Source organism: Notolepis coatsorum, assembly GCF_963971535.1.
Source record: "Notolepis coatsorum genome assembly, chromosome: 19".
Taxonomy (NCBI): domain Eukaryota; kingdom Metazoa; phylum Chordata; class Actinopteri; order Aulopiformes; family Paralepididae; genus Notolepis; species Notolepis coatsorum.
Window position 1 is genome coordinate 40,855,845 of NC_140183.1, and position 21,013 is coordinate 40,876,857.

A 21,013-nucleotide genomic window follows, 5' to 3' on the forward strand; every position below is an offset into this window, starting at 1 on the left:
GACAGCTACATGGGTGGTACAGTAACAGTCTATTGCTCGATCCATCTCCAATATATCACGATGGACCGTGCCGGTGGCCAAAGACCCGAGGGTGGAGAGGACTTGAATGTGCATGGGGATGGCATTTGTGCGTTTTGTTACACGCTCCAATTTGGGTCCCAAATTGTGGTACAAATCAAGGAGAATGTGTCCCGGTAGCGGATGTTCTCTCAGCAAATAGACTGCCCTATCTCTGAAAACAGCTCCCTGCGGAGCGCAGTCGGCGCACCCCGTAGTATTCCGATAACGCTATATAGATAAACCATGCTGCATTCATTCGGAAAGAAAGACCTATTCCAAATGCTATTTATAGGGTTTGACAATAATTACACTACTGTCATTATTTTACAATTAACTATAATGAATTACGGGTCATACAGAACACATCAGTGTTGAAATTAATGCATGAAAGTCCGTCTCATGTTGCAGTCTTCATATTCTACCGCTTGGTGACATGTACGCACGGTCTGAGCTGTGCATAGATATACGCACAATCTAAAGCACACGTTCATTTTGATAAATCCCACACTTTGCATAGAAATGATCGTACGCACGGTTTACGCACATATCTGTGCGTACGCAGCATTGATAAATGAGGGCCCAGGTGTAGACACCATGTACACACCAGGTGTAGACATCATGTAGACACTGGGCATTTTATCTTAGCATATTTACAACAAAATGATGGCTTGTGTTTAAAAACAAAAAAAGGAAAAAATGTATAAATACAAAACTCTTCAAAATATCAACTTAACTATTGTACTCAAACAATAGAAGAACCAAGCTAGGCTCTTGGCTCCTCACACATGCTACCCTCGTCAACCTGGTATTTGTGAGACAATGGTCACAGGTAGAGTGAGTGAGTGAGTTTTGTGTCACATGAAATGAAATGTGTCTCTGTTTGAAAACAGTCCGGTGAGCTTGATGTGTGTTTGTGTGTGTGTGTGTGTGTGCGTGTGTGTGGTGTGTGTGTGTGTGTGTGTGTGTGTGTGTGTGTGTGTGTGTGTGTGTGTGTGTGTGTGTGTGTGTGTGTGTGTGTGTGTGTGTGCGTGCGTGCGTGCGTGCGTGCGTGTGTGTGTGTGTGTGTGTGTGTGTGTGTGTGTGTGTGTGTGTGTGTGTGTGTGTGTATATGCCGGCAAGATGGTGTTGTAAATAGAAGTGCAAGTTACTGTGCTGTGTGCGTCTGTATTTCACTAGAGGGCATGGGACAGCATTAATCTGACAACTATCTTTCCTTGTGTTTATCCACCCAGTTACATTGAGAACCAAGCCAGCCTGGAGAATCTTACAGACACAGATCTGGTATTCTACAGAGAGCTGAAGAACCTGTAAGTAACTCTTGTCCACCACACGTTTTACACAAAGATGCTGAACACTGCACACTGAACACTAAAGACGTGATTATTGATTTTAGCAAGCGACCGCCTGCCCCTGAACACAGTAATTCAGGATGAAGACATTGAGATTACAGACAGCTATAAGTACCTTGGTACCTGCATTGCAAACAGTGAGTTGTGCTTTGAGGAGGGTTTTTTCCTGAAGAAAATTGATTATTTTCAAGTTAACAGTAGGAGGACAATCCAAGACGACTCTTTTTCCAAAGATAAAAAGCCTTTATTTAAGTGGCTAATGTGTGTTACAGAGGATTCAAAATGCACCAACGTCTTGCAGCATGGATGGCTAAAAGACATGAACACACACACACACACACACACACACACACACACACACACACACACACACACACACACACACACACACACACACACACACACACACACACACACACACACACACACACACACACACACACACACACACACACACACACACACACACACACACACACACACACACACACACACACACACACACACACACACACACACACACACACACACACACACACACACACACACACACACACACACACACACACACACACACACACACACACACACACACACACACACACACACACACACACACAAACACTTGTCTTAGATCGACAATCAGTCTAACTGGTACCAATGAAGAACAAGAGATGGGCTTACATAGAAGTAGATAGGAGTAGGGCCCAACTGCAGATGTCCCTTGTGGTGTCCGTCAATCAAATTAGGCAACAATAAAAACAATAAAATACAAGCAAAACACAGATAGAAAATCTATTAAAACAGTTACATACTTAAATAGGAGGCTTGAAATCATGGCTTTAAACTCAATTGCCCGTAGGTCAGCAGAGCACATAAGCACATCTATTCACAAATCAGGTACAAAGCCTATTAACGTTATCAATGGAAATTGATAACAGAGTTAACACTACTGTTGTAAACAACATAATCAGCTTGCCTGCTACCTTTAGAGCCATATAGCTGCACAACAAGCTATCTAGTAGCTAATGTTAGCTCAGGGGTGGTTCTAGGAGTTGACAGGGTCTGGGGCTAATCTTTTTAGGGGTGGTTCTAGGAGTTGACAGGGTCTGGGGCTAATCTTTTTTGGGTGGTCCCTGCTGTTCTGCTTGGAAAGTTTATAAGATGTTACTCAATCAATCAATCAATCAAATTTATTTATATAGCACATTTAAACATGACACTTGTCAACCAAAGTGCTTCACAAAGGATGCTTGGTTCATACACATACAGCTCATTATAGTAATATTCCACAATTATTACATTGATAGTAATAATGGCACACAGTCATAAATTCACCAACATGCGCATTTGTTATACATGCAGGACTCTTTGAGACAGACGTATGCGTATTACCGCTGCCATGTTTGGCGCGGAGCACCCGGGGGGGGGGGGGTTGACGAGACAGCCTTGGCTCCCCCCTCCAGCACGCATACGAGTTAGCTGCCATACAGGCGCTGGGCCATACACGTAGGAGGGGGGGTGGGGGGAGGGGGCTGGGGGTGGGGGGGCCGCATGCCACTCTTATCTCCAAGAGAGCCTTCGACTCCAGCAGCTCAAAGTTCGACCTTGGAGTAGTCCAGGAATTTGTTTTGGCTGACTGACTGGCAACATTTCCCCAGTCACGTCGATTTAAATTTGATTTTGAGTAGAGTGAATTATAACTCTATTGGTTTGAGTGGAGTGAGTTTTAACAACTCCGTCCAAATGACTGAATGCATTAATTAGTCCAAGTGTCCAAGTGTCTTAATCAGTTCATTTTGGTACGTCCTGTGCACGGTAAACAGATCCAAAATCTTCTTATTGCAATCCCAAAAGCTTCGATAATCCAAATGTCCATGACTTCAAGTTGGTAGCCTGATTGAAATGTCGCAGAGGCAGAGAGGGTTAGCCATATTCTGCTTCCTTGACGAAAATATGCAATCCACTGATTAGATCCATTTCGAGTTGATTTGAGTACAGTCCGACAACCGGCACAAGGCACAGAGCACAGCAGCGTCAGGCTCCATGGAGGCAGTAGAGGCGGCGGTAGGAATGGCCTTGAGGAGCCTGGGGAGAGGAGAGAAATGCGACTGTCTCTGGGAAGGCTGGGAACATTGCTGCATTGTATGACTGCAAACATTACATTTAATTTTAAATTACATTTAGAATTTATCCTCTGATACCAGGAGCGATTCTAGGATTTTTTAAACAAGGGGGCCAAGAAAGAACAAGTGGAGGAGCACTTAACATTAAAAAAAATATTTATGAAAAAGCTAGCTCCCTTCATTATCCTTCGTCTTTGCAAAAATCCAAAAACGAACTTGGCCCATTGCTTGTGGAGCACGATATCATTATCACCTTATGTTATGGATGGATCATCACCGTTTGTCCTCTTCCTCTTCATAATTAATAGTTCGCCATTGTAGGTGATCGCCCAGCTGTAGTCTGGGGAGCTCTCAACTCGGCGACAAATAATGTTACCTCCTCTGCTGGTTTGACTATAGTATTTTTATGATTTACCAGAAGTGCTGAGTCCAATGTAGTCTGGTGAAAATGCACGTTATCATCCATAAGTGTGATTGTTTTGTCCTCTTCTAAAAGTCTCCACAAGTCGCGATCGCCATAGCTCACAAACTTGGCCCATTGATGACGGATCACGACATCATCAGGGAATGAATGCAAGGACATATTCGCTGCTTGGCAGTCAGGAACAGCACAACGTATCTTGCCCATTTTGTTTGACAACAAACATAGAGGGGCGGGCGTTATTATCCAGATGAGAAACTTTTGACGTCAAAGGTACGCTAAGTTTCAGATGACTCACTTCAGTGAGGGACAATATTGTGAGATGAGAATTCGAAGAATGCGCCAAAATGAGAATTAGAGACATAGACCCCATTAATATAAGTCCACATAGCTAGAAAACAATGCTAAACACTGGAAAAGGCCATTTATAAGATAGTTCCCCTTTAATGTCAGCCGACCTAAAGGTGCCTAATTTCACCATCTTGTTTTGCCAGCTTTTTCTATGATTGCAGAGCATACATTTAATGGCATAGGATAGTTAGTAGGCTATTTTATTTTAAATGTACTAAAGCAGTATCAAACTTAAGCCATTAGAGCCTCTGACAGACAGCAATGTTTTAGTCCCTTTTTTACTAAACTTTTTACAAGTAGAGTAAAGTTTATACACTGTACACTAGTGTCCTTGCATTTTCACACAAAAAAAATCAATAATATGGTAACATATTTTTAATACGCTCCCCTCTCCGGAGCCTTATCGCCTCGCAGTAAAGATTCAGCTAGACTAAAGAAATGTGGCCAATGGCCATTTCCAAACTCATAGCAGCCTAAATATTTCAACATTTTATATACTGACAACAGGTGGCTGTGCAAGGTGGAATTTGATGACATTCCTTGTTTGAGCACAAATAGAATTGCCAAAAAGACGGTTTTGTCTTATTGCGCATGGTGAAAGACAGGGCTGTGTGTGTTTTAGTTACATGTGGATTGGATACTCAGTCCAATCTTTCGCCGTCGACTAAAGACACACTTCTTCAACCATTATCTGAAATAATAAAAAAAAAAAAATATATATATCTAACCCTAACTAACCTTACTGTCATGCACTTGTCCTAATAAACTAACCTACACTGTAACACGCAACACTTTGATGAACATTGTTACTCAGCTGATAGTTGTGCCCTTCCTGATGACTTGTCATACAGAACTTGTAAGTTGCTTTGGATAAAAGCGTCAGCTAAATGACTAAATGTAAAATGTAAATGTGAAGAGAAACTGAGAAAATAGTATTATTCCTATACTTTCATTTGATGACATGCCCAGGAATTCATTGCACAATGAGATGAAACAGCTTTTTACGGTAACGTCACGCCCACTTTTCAACAATCAAATAAAATGCATCCCAATGTTATGTTATGTTATGTTTCCTGTTTCACTAGGAAAATACATCACAATAGGGAGGTGTAGTGGTTACGTCATTGCTGTTTCCGGCCGGCCCGCGTGAATACTTTCCCTAAGGTGGTTGTCCTTCCGCGTTCGGTTTGCGTGGCCTGATTGGCCACTGACGCTTCTCTCGGCGCCCAATCGCGTTAGCCCTAACTTTCAGAATGCCTCTCAGTTCCACGCGTCCGTCACATCAGCTACCTACCTGCATCAATATACTACTAACTATCAACTAACTCGCTACCGCCGTGCGAGTAGGATTTTTACAGCCTAACGTTAATATAGAGAGATGAAAACAATACGTTATTTATATTGATGTGATGTCGATTGATATGAATAGCGCGTTATGTTAATATAAAGAGATGAAAACAATACGTTATTTATATTGATGTGATGTCGATTGATATGAATATCGCGTTACGTTAATATAGAGAGATGAAAACAATACGTTAGTTATATTGATGTGATGTCGATTGATATGAATAGCACGTTACGTTAATATAGAGAGATGAAAACAATACGTTATTTATATTGATGTGATGCCGATTGATATGAATAGCGTGTTACGTTAATATAGAGAGATGAAAACAATACGTTATTTATATTGATGTGATGCCGATTGATATGAATAGCGCGTTACGTTAATATAGAGAGATGAAAACAATACGTTATATTGATGTGATGTCGATTGATATGAATAGCGCGTTACGTTAATATAGAGATGAAAACAATACGTTATTTATATTGATGTGATGTCGATTGATATGAATAGCGCAATACGTTAATATAGAGAGATGAAAACAATACATGATTTATATTGATGTGATGTCGATTGATATGAATATCGCATTACGTTAATATAGAGAGATGAAAACAATACGTTATTTATATTGATGTGATGCTGATTGTTATGAATAGCGTGTTACGTTAATATAGAGAGATGAGGAAATGGGCTGTGGAACTGAAGGACTTGGGCTGTGGAACTGAAAGCTAGGCGCAACGCGATTCGGCGCTGAGAGAAACGTCAGTGGCCAATCAGGCTGCGCAAACCGAACGCTTAAGGACAACCACCTTAGGGAAAGTATTCACGCGGCCAAAAATGCTTAAACAATAATGTTAGACAGTGATAGAAGGGAACTCATTTTGTGCAAAAATGGAACGCTTTTCAATGTTCATGAGGCAGAATTGTTACAATAGCCGATAATCTATTTTCCCAATGATAAATCCCTATATGGGTGGACCTCGCGGGAAACTAAAGTTACGTCAGACTACACCTCCCTATACAGATGCTACAGTAAATACTCTTTAAATGCCGGTTCAGCTGCACTTTAAACACTACATACCAGGAGCTAAATGATGCAGCAATGATCCAGGCAACACTGTTACCCTACGCCAACCCTACGCAGAGGTTGGGTAGTAGGGGGGGGGGGGGGGGGGGTAGGTTGGGTAGGAGGGGTGGGTGGGGGACACTGTACAACTGTACAAGCAAAACTGTACATTGGAATATTGACAAGACCAAGTTTGGTAATTTACTGTACATTGGAGGGGGTTGTGTTAGGACATTTACAGGGGCCAGTTTCGAATTGCAGTCTCCCGTAGGTGTTTTTGAAAGTGGGTAGTGATTCACATTCCTTTACAGCTTTGGGTAGGGCGTTCCACATTGATGTGGCATAATTGCAAAATGTGTTTAGTCCCTTGTTTGAGCCGAATCTGGGTTTAACTTGATTTGTGGAGCTCCCTCTGGTGTTGTGATCGTGGTATTCACTGACTTTTGGGAAGTATTTTGACATGTACATGGGTACCTTGGTCGTGTAGTGTACATTTACATTTACATTTCGTCATTTAGCTGACGCTTTTATCCAATATATATATATATAGTGTATCTTGTAGACCAGGCCCATTGCAAGTTGCTGTACTCTGTCGTCTACTCTAAGCCATCCTAGGTTGTCAAAGTGGGCAGGGGTGAGGTGGGTTCTAGGAGTAAGGTCAAGCAGTAGTCTGACCAGTTTGTTTTGAGATGTTTGTAATTTTGTTTTTAGCGCCTTTGAGGTGCTTTGGTACCATGAGGTGCAAGCATAGTCGTAGTACCCTTGAATGAGTGCTCCTGCCAGAGTCTTCAGGGTATTCTTTTTTACCAGTGAGGAGATCCGGTACAAGAATCGAGTTCGTTGGTTGACTTTTTTTACTACATTGGATGCCATTTTGTCACAGGAAAGATTTGCCTCTAGGATGGAACCCAGGTAGGTAATATCTTCTTTCCTTGTGACAATATTGTCACCCACTGTAACTGAGAAGCCGTCGGTCTTGCTGAGTTTGTTATTTGAACTGAAGAGAATGGACTCTGTTTTGCCCATGTGTAATGATAGTTTGTTATCAGCGAGCCATATGCAGATTTTGCCTAGTTCTGAGCTGAGGGTTTTTTCAACCTGTAACTTGTTCTTGTCAGAGACCAGCAGGGCTGAGTCGTCCGCAAACAGGAACAAGTTGCAGTCACAAGCTGACGACATGTCATTTGCATAAATTAGGAACAGTAGCGGACCTAGTATGCTTCCTTGTGGAACACCACAGCTTACTGTGAGGCGGGGGGATAGGGTACCGTTTACCTCCACCATCTGCTCTCTCCCCTCCAGGTAGGATTGCATCCAGCTCACTGATAGACTATCAAAACCAATTGCTTTTAGCTTGTCAATCAGAATGGTGTGATTGACAGTGTCGAAGGCCTTTTGTAGGTCCAGCATGACCATGCCGCAGTATTTGCCCGCGTCCACCTCTTGTTTGATGTGGTCGTTTAAATAGAGAAGGCATGTGTCAGTGGAGTGGGATGTTCTGAAGCCAGATTGGAATTCGTAGATTTGATTTATTTCCGCGAGGTATTTTTCGACCTGTTTGTATACAATTTTTTCCATGACTTTCGAGATGGAGGTAAGGATAGAAAGGGTTTCCTCTCCCCTTACCTGCAGTGTTGATAGTTGTTCAGCTTGAACTCATTGACCTGCAGTCTGATTCACTACTGAAAGAGCACTTTAAGTCAGCATCACTGCTAGAGTTCTACTCTGCTCTCAAGGAGGAGAACTTTCCAAACATGAGGAGACATGCTCAGAAGATGTTGGTTCTCTTTGGATCCACCTACATATGTGAACAGACATTCTCAGTCATGAAGTTTACCAAATCCAGGTACAGATCCTCTCTCACTGATGAACATGTCAACTGTGCTTCGCATCTCCACCTCAGACATTCAACCTGACTTTGATGGACTTGTTAAAGCTCAAAAGAGACTGGATTTCTCACACTGAATGAAAAAAAGAACTGATGAACACTAAAATGTGGGAATATAACAAGTGAAATGGGACACATGATATTTTTATTTTATTTTTTTGCATAGTTCTGAAAACATTAAATGTTTAATATAGGCATGTAAAGTCAAAAAGGCTACAAAACTGGGACACTTTTCTTTACACAGTTCAGTCACATGTCTTGTTTATTTTGGCTACAAAGATGATGTGATGTCTTTAGAAAGCTAAGAAAATCCTTGTTTCAATATTATATGAAACTCAAAATGCCCTTTGTTATTAATGTGACTGAAAATGAGGAAATTCTATTTGAATAAATGATATTTTTGAAAGCTAACCTCACCTTTTAATTGCCAAATAATAACATACACTCTTACCAGCGGTCAAAACAATGCCATTTACTGCTTTTTATATAGAAATAAAATTTATATTATGCATAATTGAGTTCGGAATTTTGGCCTGGCCCTCCAAAATATTTTCAGTTGCTCATTTGGCCCCCTGGGAAAAATAATTGCCCACCCCTGCTGTAATGTAAAGCAATAGGATAGATTTAATTGGTGATTCTTATAGCATTTTTTGTGTTCCGCTAAATGATCCAGTCCTTTTTATGTGGCCAATGTAAAAGCACCCGCATGGCCACTCCAGTCTGTAGACAAGGAGTGCAGCACTGCAGTTGGCAAAATAAAACATCTCGTAAATTATATTACTATGAACATCAATGAATGTATGTATGTTTGTATTGGCGATGTTGGAAATAGGCCAACATACACATGGAAACATGCCTTTCTGCCTGGACAGCCAGGTGGTCTTGGCTGGAGCGGTTAAGTGGCTGCCTACCAATTTGTCACACAGTCGGTGCACGTCTATATGAGACCATAGGGGGCTCACTAAAGACAGCTCTTAAAATAGGGTCAACTTTGCTAATGCTCCAATTATGTTTAATGATGTTTTTTAGTTATATTTTTTAAATCTTAAATGCTTCAGTATTGTGTGACAAACTAATGTGAATCTGCAATAGCTTTAACCGGCTACATTCACACACATATACACACACATGCACGTACGCACGCACCGCACACACACACACACACACACACACACACACACACACACACACACACACACACACACACACACACACACACACACACACACACACACACACACATACACACACACACACACTCACACACTCACACACGCACACGCACACGCACACACACACACACACACACACACACACACACACACACACACACACACACACACACACACACACACACACACACACACACACCTCCATGCCAAATATCAGCCTCCTAGGGTGAAAACTGTGGCCACTAGAGGGTGGGGACACTTTGGTGGACCAACCACCCAACCCACAGAGCGAGCTATAGATCTACTAATAGCTGGTTGGATTTGAGTTCCGTTTTTAGTTTTTTAGTTTTGTTTGTCATTCCTCCTGTGACTGTGAGAATCATTGAAAAAAGGTGTCCATCATCCACTTTACTTGGGAATCCATGCGTTTATCCTCTGCAACATGCATCAGCCACCTGTAAAAAAAAACATTTTATCTTTGAATAGAGAGAGTGTCACCTTGCCTTCTCTTCATTGACTCAGTTTGAACCTTTAGTATGGTAGCCTGATTTGGTAATTGGAATGTGAACAATAAAAACAGGCTATCATAAAGGGAGGCCAGTAGGGTTGGGTACCGTTCACATTTGAACCGGCACCAGTTCCTGGAGTTCGGTATCGGTACCCAATGGTCTTTCTGTAATAACATTACAATTCAAATAAGATGTTTTGTTATAAAACAAATAAGTCCAAACTTCTCAATTTCATTGACATTGACAACATTGTTTATTTTGTATTGAACATTTTGTTATTCTTTGTTGTAACACACCACACAAAATAAATCGCATGATCATGTATTATGTTTTCAAATGTTTAAATATCAACATTATCTGGCCATCCTCAATAAATATTATCAAAGACCAAAGAGATGGGACAGTAATATATATATATATATATATATATATATTACACTAGTATATTACACTCTTTTACTCTATTATACTAAACATGTAAAGGTACTGTACGGAAATCTTGCTACCGATTGATCTAGCGTAAATCAGTACTCTGTAGTACCGATGTAATTCAGTCTGTACCCTTAAAAGTACTGAGTTTGGTACCCAACTCTAAAGTGTGAACGAGGCCCAGCTTCAACACCGTCCCGCGCTGCCTGGACACCCACGGCAGACAGGTTCCTGACATGAGGACGCCGTCTCACAGAAGAGTGAAGACAACAAGGAACTCATTAGTCCCCATGGAAACATGAAATAGAGGCACTATAGCTCTTTTCCCAGGAGACTCCCCCTTATTATGTCTAATACTGTTGTTATTGGCCGATAAAGTTTTGAATTAAATTGAAACTGCATGTGTTGGCTCCAGCCATTCCGTCATGGGCTCACTATTGCATTCCATTCCATTGTACTGCATTACATACCCAGAATAGAGGCCTTGGAACTAATGTCTAGTTCTCTGTCTTCCAGCATGGCTGCCTGTAACATATAAACGGTTGTTTTGTACATGGAAATGGAAGAGACAACGGTTGCTATGTGCTGATATATGAGAAATGTATCAACAAAAACATTATAATTTGGTGTTGTATTTCTGGATATTGTAAACAATTCACAGTAGAATAATATCATGATTTTCCAGTGTTTACCTACTCTACCACTGCACAGAAATTAGGCATTTTCTTTTCGAAAGTGGTTATCAATGGTTCTGTTTCATTATGGCTTTCGCTCAGCATCATCTGCACTGTACTTCACTTCGTGCACGAGCACTGAATAAAAAATTCCACCATGTACCTTTACATCCCAACATTCGTCTGGCCACACCCCCATCCGCTTACCTTCATAAGCAGGTGTGTGGTCACCTACTCGCCTCCTTCTTCACTTTCACCACAAGGAAGTGCCTTCGGTAGATCCCACACTTGACGAGGTTGTTAGCTGAAGAAAGTTGAGACGTGTTTACATTGTTGCTTGTTTTTTTCTTCTCTCATAATATATAAAATATATTATATTTCGACAGAAAAAAACGAAATCATAATGTCTACTTCGGAGAGTCGCGCTTGCAACGCTACTCTTCACCAGTGGTTCTCCATTTCCGCCTCCGTCGTGCGTCTTGGAGCGGGGCTGAGACCTCTCTCGTGGTCGGCAGCCACGCCCGGTAGGCGTCCGATGGGTAGTTTGCCTCTCCAAGGAGCTGGTGCACCAGTGCCGTCTCCTGTGCGATGGCCTGGTTCCGGCTCTGGTTCCTCTGCTTCCGGGGAATCGTCCGCTGTTGGGCGGCCGGTTCCCTTGGTTGCGGGGGATTTGAGACGCAAACTTTTTGCGTCAGCTCGCTCCCGTCGCAAGATGGTGGCTTACAGACGCGAACGGCCCGGTTTTGGTGAGTTGCTGGAGCCAGGTGAGGATGCGTCGGTCTCTACATGCCCGATGGAGACAGAGGACTACATGATAGAGGCGGACGGGTTCTTATTTGAAGGCCCGGTGGAGACATGTCTCCCGCCCGTCCAGGTAACACTGGAGGGGGGTGAGATGTCTCATTGGGGCGCCTCGTTCGAAGATGTTGGGGTAGAACCTCTGACTCGTCGGCGGGATGCCCTGCTATCAGCCACATCGGAGTGTGGCTCCTTGACCAGTAGTAGCCTGCTGTATGTGAGGGATGCAGGCTCGGAGGAGGAAAGTCTGCAGGGGGAACTGCGTGCTTTGTTTCCCGAGCTCATGGCGGCGGCGGCAGTCGCAAACGGCGTGCCGCTGCCGCAGCCACTGCCTGTTCCTGTCCCTGATGATCTCATAGGTCATCTATGGCAACGTCGCCCGGTGAGAGGGGTGGACGTTGTCTACCCATTTTCCCCCTCAATGGCGGCCTATGTCTGTCAGGGCCAGGTGGTCTCCCACATCATAGGCCTTACTCCTGCCTACGTGCAAGTCACGCGGGTGGCGGGTTTGGTCAACGGTATGAAGGAGGGTGTGCCACGGCTTGATAGGCCGATGACAGCGCTCCTTTGTCCGGAGGTGGTGTGGGAGCCGTTACCGAAGCCGGTTCCCCAAGGGAAATCGGCGAGGCGGTTGGCATATTGGAGCGACCAGTCATTTATCACCGGAACACAATCTCTAGCTGCCGCGTCTAACATCGCGCAGCTGGCGAGATTCATGTCCGGGATATTGACGGGTGGCACGGAGCTGACTGATGTACAACATGACCAGCTCGCCCAGTCGGCAGGAGCCATCCTGCATCTGACTCAGCCGCAGGCTATAGCCGCTGGGAAAGTGCGTGCCCTGGCAACTCTGGTCCAGCGCCACCTTTGGCTGGAGCAGGCTCGTGTGCCGGAGAAGAAGAGAGTTCCACTTCTGACGGCACCCCTCTCCGATGCTGGACTATTCGGGACGGCCCTGCAATTGATGACCTCGACTTGCAGAGAGATGCAGGAGGAGCGCTCCGTGCTCCAGCCTCATTTCCCCCCTCCCGATGTCGCCGGTGGAGTCAGACGGCCGCCACGTCGTCGAGCATCCTCCGCCGTGGCCGCCGCTGCCACCACCGCCACTGCTGGACCTTCGGGGAAGAAGGCCAGGAGGAGAGAGGGCGCCTCCGCTACGACAGCCGGCCCATCTACCCCCGGAGGCGACGGTAGGGATCGTCGAGACCAGCCGCCGATCGTTTACCGTCCCTCCGGGGCTCCACGAGGTGGCAAATCCCGAGCGGCTTGTGGCAGGCAATTTTTTCCCCCTGTGGTCCCCCCCCTGTTTTCCCTTCCCGGCCCCGCTATGATTTTGTTCAAAAATAAAGAGTCCCCTCTAAAGGGGGACTGTATTTTTTGTTAACAAACTGTGTGTTTATTCACCAAACATATGATGGGGTTGCAACATGTGAATCTTCGCTAGTATGGGTTGATAGGAGGGTTACATTCATGTTAGAGCTTAAGCAAGGCCTGCAGCCTACACTCGGTTGAAAAAGGTTTTTTTCTGCCTCGGCCTGAATCTCCACATAAAGGTAGAGGCTAGTTGTGTGCTCTGTTGCTTACACAGTGATATTGAGCTACAACACTATTGTGTTGGGTTTGCAGTAATGCTCGTATGAAAACGTACCACGGCTCAGCCGTTCTCTCTCTCTCTATCAATGTTTTTTCTGTGTTACAACATGGATGCGGGTGTAGGATTCACACACACACGCGACTTGGTCTTGTTATAAACCCTGTTCACAGATTATCTGTGGTTAGCGTGCATTGTATTAGCTTGCGCTATTCATTAGCATTGCTACTAAAGGTATCATATGGCTAGTTGTTGTTGTTGTTGTTGTATGCAAGGGTTGGGCTTGTGAGGGGGTACCGGATAAACCCCTCCTTCCCTCTTCTGATTGGTCAGGGGGTTTATTCCTCTCTTATTAGTTCAGTCAGAGCCAAGCTGTTAGGCGGCTTGGCAGGGAGGGGGGGGGGGGGAAGGGTTTCCCAGACTCTGCACCTATCACAGGCGTTGAGTCTTGGGTTTCCCCCCGTCGTAGCACACGTCACTACGCACGTTGCTATTGGACGATGGCTTCTGTGAGTTAGACCCGTATGTAGGGTCTGTTATTGTCAAGTGTCGGGATAGAGCGTAGAACTTAAGGTTCCACTACGCTTGATATACGCGTAACTTGAGTCGGTTGGTCACATGACTCAATGTTACCGTGGCTTTTCAATCTATGGCTCACATGGGAAGTCTCTCTGGGGAGTTCCGTCTATCCTCTGTGGTAGGGATGACGGGATATAAAAATGTAAACAGTTTTTATCCTCGGCTGCGTCAAGTGGGATTCATGTCAGTCGGTGTTTCTTTCTTTTTTAATAAAAAAGTGTGGAGTATATGAAGCACCACACCCTTTTTGTCGTTCTCCCAGGCGCCTTGAGGGATCAATGTGGGGTCTGGTTAGACTGTTCATTGATGTGTTTTGTGTCCCGACGCATGCATAGTGCTGGCTCGGGGTGTTTCTGATAAGAATCATGCGGGTGGCTAGTACGCCTTGGTTGCTTGTTATTAAAACAGTGTTTTTATAAAGCAACTGGGATGGGTTTTTTTTCCTCTTCCGAGAGCCTGTTACTGGGTCTCGACGGATTCTCGTTCATATCTGGGGGATGTTAACGGAATAGATCAGAACATAGGTAGAGGGGTCTCACGCCCTTGGGGTGGGCCACCGAGCACGGTTCAAACCGGCCCGTCTGGGTGGCGCCCTCTTTTCATGTTTTAGATCAGCACGCATATCTGTCCCTTCTCCTGGAGTAGGCATGTCGGCGTGGTTAGGGCACGGGACTGGTTCTGGTCACGCTGGTCCAGGTCAGTTAACCCGTTGTCCGCCGGGGATGCAGATCTGCTGTTCTGGTACCCTGAGGGACTTGGGCTTTTTTCAGGGGGAAAAATGCCGGGTCGGCCCGGGTGTCACAGGGTTAGGCGTTGTGGAGACCCTTTGTTGGGTACTCTTTTGTACCTGGCACTATTGTAAGGGGCTGGTTCTCCTTCTTTCGCTCCTCTCTCACGCATGGCGAAGAGGGGGCTGTTGGGGTGGTCTTCTGGACCCCCTCTGGTAATCCTGTGTGCTTCCCGGGCCGCCGGGCCCGGTCCGAAGTAAAGTTTTGTTGATACCGTAGGCCTGGGATAACCCTTTTTTGGAAACTGAAACACTTGTACTGCGGTATAGCTGGTGTATACCCGCAGGTGTGTTTTGGAGTTTTTTCTTGAGGGGTTATAGGAACAACCACCGTCTGTACCGAGAGGGTAGTTGATTCCCTGGTATGTTGGAGCAGAGTCAACTCCCGGGTGGCGATGTGGGGGGCGGTGTCACTAAGTGACCGCCTGGTGGGGTCTTGATGCCTGGCGTCATTGACCTCTCCGGGCCCTCTTTTTTCCAGGGGATCCAGTCCCTTCAGTGGGTCTGGGTCTTCCTTCGCGCTCTGCTGCTACAGCCTTGCCACGGGGTTGGGTTTGCTCTTGACCCCGTGATTTTGGGGGCAGTAACAAGGTTTGTTCCTTCCGTTCGTTCCCTGGTGGCATGCGGGTTGTGCGTGTGTGTAGTCGTGGGGTCAAGCCACGGTCTGCTCACCCTGTGCGTTGTGTTGCTTGAGTTCCTCTTCGCACGGTCGGATCCGTCTCCCTCCCGTAAGCCTCCAATAGGGGGGGTATCCTCCATTAGGGAGGGTCGGGGGGCTCGGTCCTCCCCGGTCTGATGGTTGTGGGGGGCCTCAGCGGGGTACATTTGTCGAGCTATGGCTCCCGCTCAGCTCCTCTTGTGCAGATGATGCTGAGCGAAAGCCATAATGAAACAGAACGTAAGGTTATGTATATAACCAAGTTCTGTGAATTATGGCGACGCTCAGCATCAGATGCCGCTGCGGCCCTTGATCTCGCCTTGTGGTGAAAGTTTGGGAAGGAGGCGAGTAGGTGACCACACACCTGCTTATGAAGGTAAGCGGATGGGGGTGTGGCCAGACGAATGTTGGGATGTAAAGGTACATGGTGGAATTTTTTATTCAGTGCTTGTGCACGAAGTGAAGTACAGTGCAGATGATGCTGAGCGTCGCCATAATTCACAGAACTTGGTTATATACATAACCTTATGTTACAGGCAGCCATACTGGAGGTAACTACACAAACATTCTGCACAAGGCCTCTATTGGAATTAATTGACTTGCCATTGTTGAATAGTTGATCAATTGAGTCACAGCATGAGCTGTCAAATACTGGACTCTGCATGACCTGTCAGCTGCGGTCATTCAATCATGGACTCACTCATTATATTGTAGACACCAAGAATGGGAATTAATTTACTTACTCACGCTGTATCCCTCAAGTAAGTGTTCTTCACAGTACACTATGTCATTCTAAAGTGCATTAGCTACCCCCATATAGGCACTTTAAACATGTGCAATAATACAATAAAGAAATACAGCAAGCTATGTAGGCCTAATAGTCCCAAACACTACAACAACACAACATAATAGTCCCAAACGCTACAACAACACAACATTCAGTTCCTTTTATTATTCCTTTTAATTAAGAGGGCAAATAAGCTTCTCTGGCACCATTTGTCTTCATTTTGAGAAAGACTCACAGGGAATCTGTTGATTATTTTCAGGAAGTACTCTATTCTAGTAATAAGTGATCAGTGAGAAATAGCCTAAATATCTCCTATGGCCTGTGCCAATGCAGAAAAAACATTATGTTAGGAACATTTCCTCTCTGTGCATTCAGTAGAAAGCTATCCGTATCTATCTTCTTGTCTAAGACAAGACAGTAAGCACATTTCCCATAATGTTGGCATGTTTCTTTAAGAATCCGAGTTATTTCTACCATCAAAGGACAGTCCAATCAAATATGAACATGAACACCTCTCTTCTGAAGCCAGAAACTACACATGAATTTGATGTAATTGCGATGTAAATATCTGGAGCAGCTCCCAACACAAAATGAATTGAGAATGAAGTTAAAATCACATTTAACAGTGTGTTTACTATGGGGTGATATTTTGGGCTTTCACAGAATTTCTTCATGTTCACAATTGATAGATATTGATCTACAATTGATAGATATTGATAGATCCAGGATTTGTAGTGTTAATATTGTGATATATGGTCAGTCTCTCTCCTCTCTCTCTCTCTCTCTCTCTCTCTCTCTCTCTCTCTCTCTCTCTCTCTCTCTCTCTCTCTCTCTCTCTCTCTCTCTCTCTCTCTCTTCATCATTGGTCTGTTGTGTTTTCTCCCTCCAGCACGGTCACGTTCTGCAGGCTGAGGCATATCTCCACTAATGCCTTCCAGTACAACCTGAGGCTCCAGTATGTGTAAGTGTCCTTGTCGTTACAAAGGGATTGTCTTTCCTTTCCATGTCTTGACTCATGTGTGGGTCAGCCTATTTGTTGCAGTCAATCAATTGCAAGCCAAACCTGTTCATAATATGGTGTGTAAGTAAGGTCTACATGAAACTATATACATGCTGCTGATTTGTGGCCCAAATAACTGTATAAATATTGTAATTGGACTATTCTACAACCATTATCAACATGTTGCCGTCTATAATCTCAGTCTAAAACTAAATTTTGAGTAATCAGGCTGGTAGTCTAATGACCTATATTTAGGATATTTTGCAATCACATTAGTGTAATCTCATTAAATGTAATCTGCAAACAAAATGTATGTATTGCACAATATTCCCCAATCAAATATGTTTTCTTTTAGTTTTTTTTTCTGCAATCCTGTCAGAATATCTCATGACCAACTTCTGGGACCCAACACACCAGTTGAGAAACATTGCTTTATGGAACAACATGTCGTTTTCAACTCTGTCTCACCAGAACCAGTTACAGCATAGTTTATTTTGGCACCTTACATTACTCACATGACTCACACAGTAATACTCACTCAGTTGTATTAGTCATCCCTTGAATTGAATATGATTTCAACCACAATTACACTAATGCAAGTTACAAAGGCACTTGATGCAGTCAATGGCTCAGAGCTGCTTCACAAGCTGTGACGTCACAGTTTGTTCAGTTTGTCATTGTCTACTTAGTACATATTGACATATCTCAATCACATGTCAACTATAAATCGGTAACATTTATTTCAAAGATTTTGCTTTTTGTCAATGACACCATTAAGGCACTCAAATTTGTCCAGCTTTTGATTTTCTGAATGCTTTTCAACCACAGCAGGTGTATTGCCCAGGCCAAACAATAGCCGTGTTACACTGTAACCATGGAAATCCAGCTATTCATCAGCAGTAATTGACCGTTATCTCCAGAATCTTGTCCTCATCATTTTACTGAGCATGAGTTACATGTCTGATGTTGTTTATTTGAGAGACAGGCGGGTTGTGAGGGGCGGGGGGGGGGGGGGGGGGGGGGGGGGTGATCTAGAGAAATTGGAGAAGACATCCACCAGTCACCTTTTACTCGCTCACTTTGGCGAATTATCGACTACTGATGCATAATAAATACACTCCACTAAGGGTCCATTATCGCTTAATCAATATTTCACCAAGAGTGGGTGGGGTGTGGGTGGCGGTGCAACAGATGTGTGTCTCAGATTGGGGACACTGATTCTATACCCAAAGCAAGCTGTGGACATGGTGGCTAACCCCCCCCCTGTTTGATCTGTTTGTCGTTCTACCACGTCTTAGTCCACACTCCTCCTGCAGTGTAGCCTGTGACTCTTTGCCTAGGCCTGCTACGCAGTGCTTGATGGGACCAATCTTAAGAGAACCAGCTGCTATTCCCGGCCACAATGCCTCCTGCTCCCTGGGGGCCACAAGGAGGAATGGAGCCGGTAACAGATAAGCCCCAGCGGCTAAGCCATCTGACATGAACTTTTGGAAGCAGGGAAAACAAATAATTGAACCCCTGCTGGCCCCCGCCGGCCCCCTGCCACAGTGAATATGTATCAGCTTCCACGAGCGCACTCCCCAGTGTGGTCCGCTGTCATCTTCTGAGGGAGGTTTTACTTACATCTTTGTTCCTTCTTGGCTGTCTGACGATCATTTCAGTGCGGTGGTTGTGGTGATGATGATCCTTAAGCAGCTTGGGAGGCCATAGGAAAGGGATAATTGTCACAGGACCGATTTTCAACAGGGCAAATATTTTGAGACGTGTTTATGGAGAATACAGATCACCTCATCACATTTGAATCAGCATTTTTTAAGATTTGTATTACAATAAAACCTATATAGTGTTTTTTTTTTTTTTCACTTTTTCTCCTTATTTTTATTTTTCTCCCATCCCAATTTCGCCACACCAATTCTCCCTTCAATTCTCCCCTCCCCTGTCTCAAACGTTGCTAGACTATGCCTCCCACTGGTCGGCTGCAGTGAGGACCAAGCCTTGCATCACGTGTCCCCTCCGGTACACGAGGAGGTAGCTGTCGCATCTTTTCACATGGCGAGGAGTAACGCGTGGGAGGCTCACACTGCCCCCGATACATCCTGATTCTGCTGTACAGGCGCACCAACCGACCTGTAGGAGTCGCTGTCTACAACGTCCAATCCCCACCCACCGGCTTTCCCACCCTCTAACACTGCCAATTGTGTTAGTATGAACGACCGGCCAAGCCGGTAGCAACGCAGAGAGCTGGGCTCGATACCAGCATATCCTGCGTTAGTGGCGAGCGCCTTGCCCACTGCGCCACTCAGCCGCCCAAAACCCATATAGTGTAAACTTTTACACAAATGCCCAAATGAATTAGCTTTTACAATGACATTGTACAAATGATACAAACTATTTTTGGCAGGACAGTCATATTATCCAATACCCACAAGCTAATGCAATTCGCTATCAGGCCTCTAACTCAGTACAATGCATTTTGTGGCCAAGCAATCGACGTCTGTCAAAGAAGTGTTTGTGGCTGCGGGCTAATCATGTAATGTACTGCACACAGAGCAAACACAGAGAGGTGTGCCAGTGTTGTTTGTGAACATAGCTCTTGATGTGAAATACTCGCCAAGGTAATTGATCAGAGACCATTTGGCTGCATTAACAGTTTCCACCCGGAGAGTAATTCAAGGCAGGTACAGTACGCATTGTTCTGAAGAGAGCGATCACGTCACAGCGTGATGCAACCTGCAGCGGACGACAAAAACAGTTTCATAAAAGACTCAACTTCTTCCTTAATGTTGATTAACCTTTGAATGTTCAAAATAAAGCAATTTGTAGTCTTTGTTTGGGTAGCGATTGGTCGGGCAGAGGGATTGCAAACAACAGATTCAGAGTTTTATTTACCCCATGGAAGCAATTCAATCATACAGTTTTCATACAAAATCATAAATAACGTTCTAAAAGGAGCAGGAAGAAGAAGTATTCTTATAGTTACTTGCCCCCTATTCTTAAACTAAACAAGTATTACTTGATGGTCGGCGTACAACACAATTTACACAAAATAATAATTCATACCATATACAAAGAAACAAACAATCCACAGATTAAACAAGAAAAAATTATCTTGTTATTTATCCAAGAGGAAGTGGACAGCCATCTTGGATAAACACACCAGATTCTAAAATAAATACTCTATAAAGCTGTTACGACCGTTCCTGTTTACATATGGTAGCCCAACAACACACCAGACTCTAAATACTTTATAAAGCTGTTACGACCATTCCTGTTTACATATGACGGTAGCAACACACCAGACTCTAAATACTCTATAAAGCTGTTACGACCATTCCTGTTTACATATGACGGTAGCCCAGCGACATCAAATGGGAAATACAGTACGCCTGAGAGTTCTGAATGATGACATATCTATAT

General features: G+C 44.3%; 1 protein-coding gene across 1 annotated transcript in view; it reads left to right on the forward strand.

Annotated features, from left to right (window-relative positions):
- Positions 1-21,013, forward strand: part of ntrk1 (neurotrophic tyrosine kinase, receptor, type 1) — a gene marked incomplete at both ends in the record, with an annotated part of 104,333 nt that overhangs the window by 22,267 nt on the left and 61,053 nt on the right. Inside the window, 2 exons of the mRNA XM_084336624.1 lie at positions 1,293-1,367; positions 17,486-17,557. Coding sequence (XP_084192750.1) covers positions 1,293-1,367; positions 17,486-17,557 — 147 coding nt within the window. The remainder of the gene's footprint in view (positions 1-1,292; positions 1,368-17,485; positions 17,558-21,013) is intronic.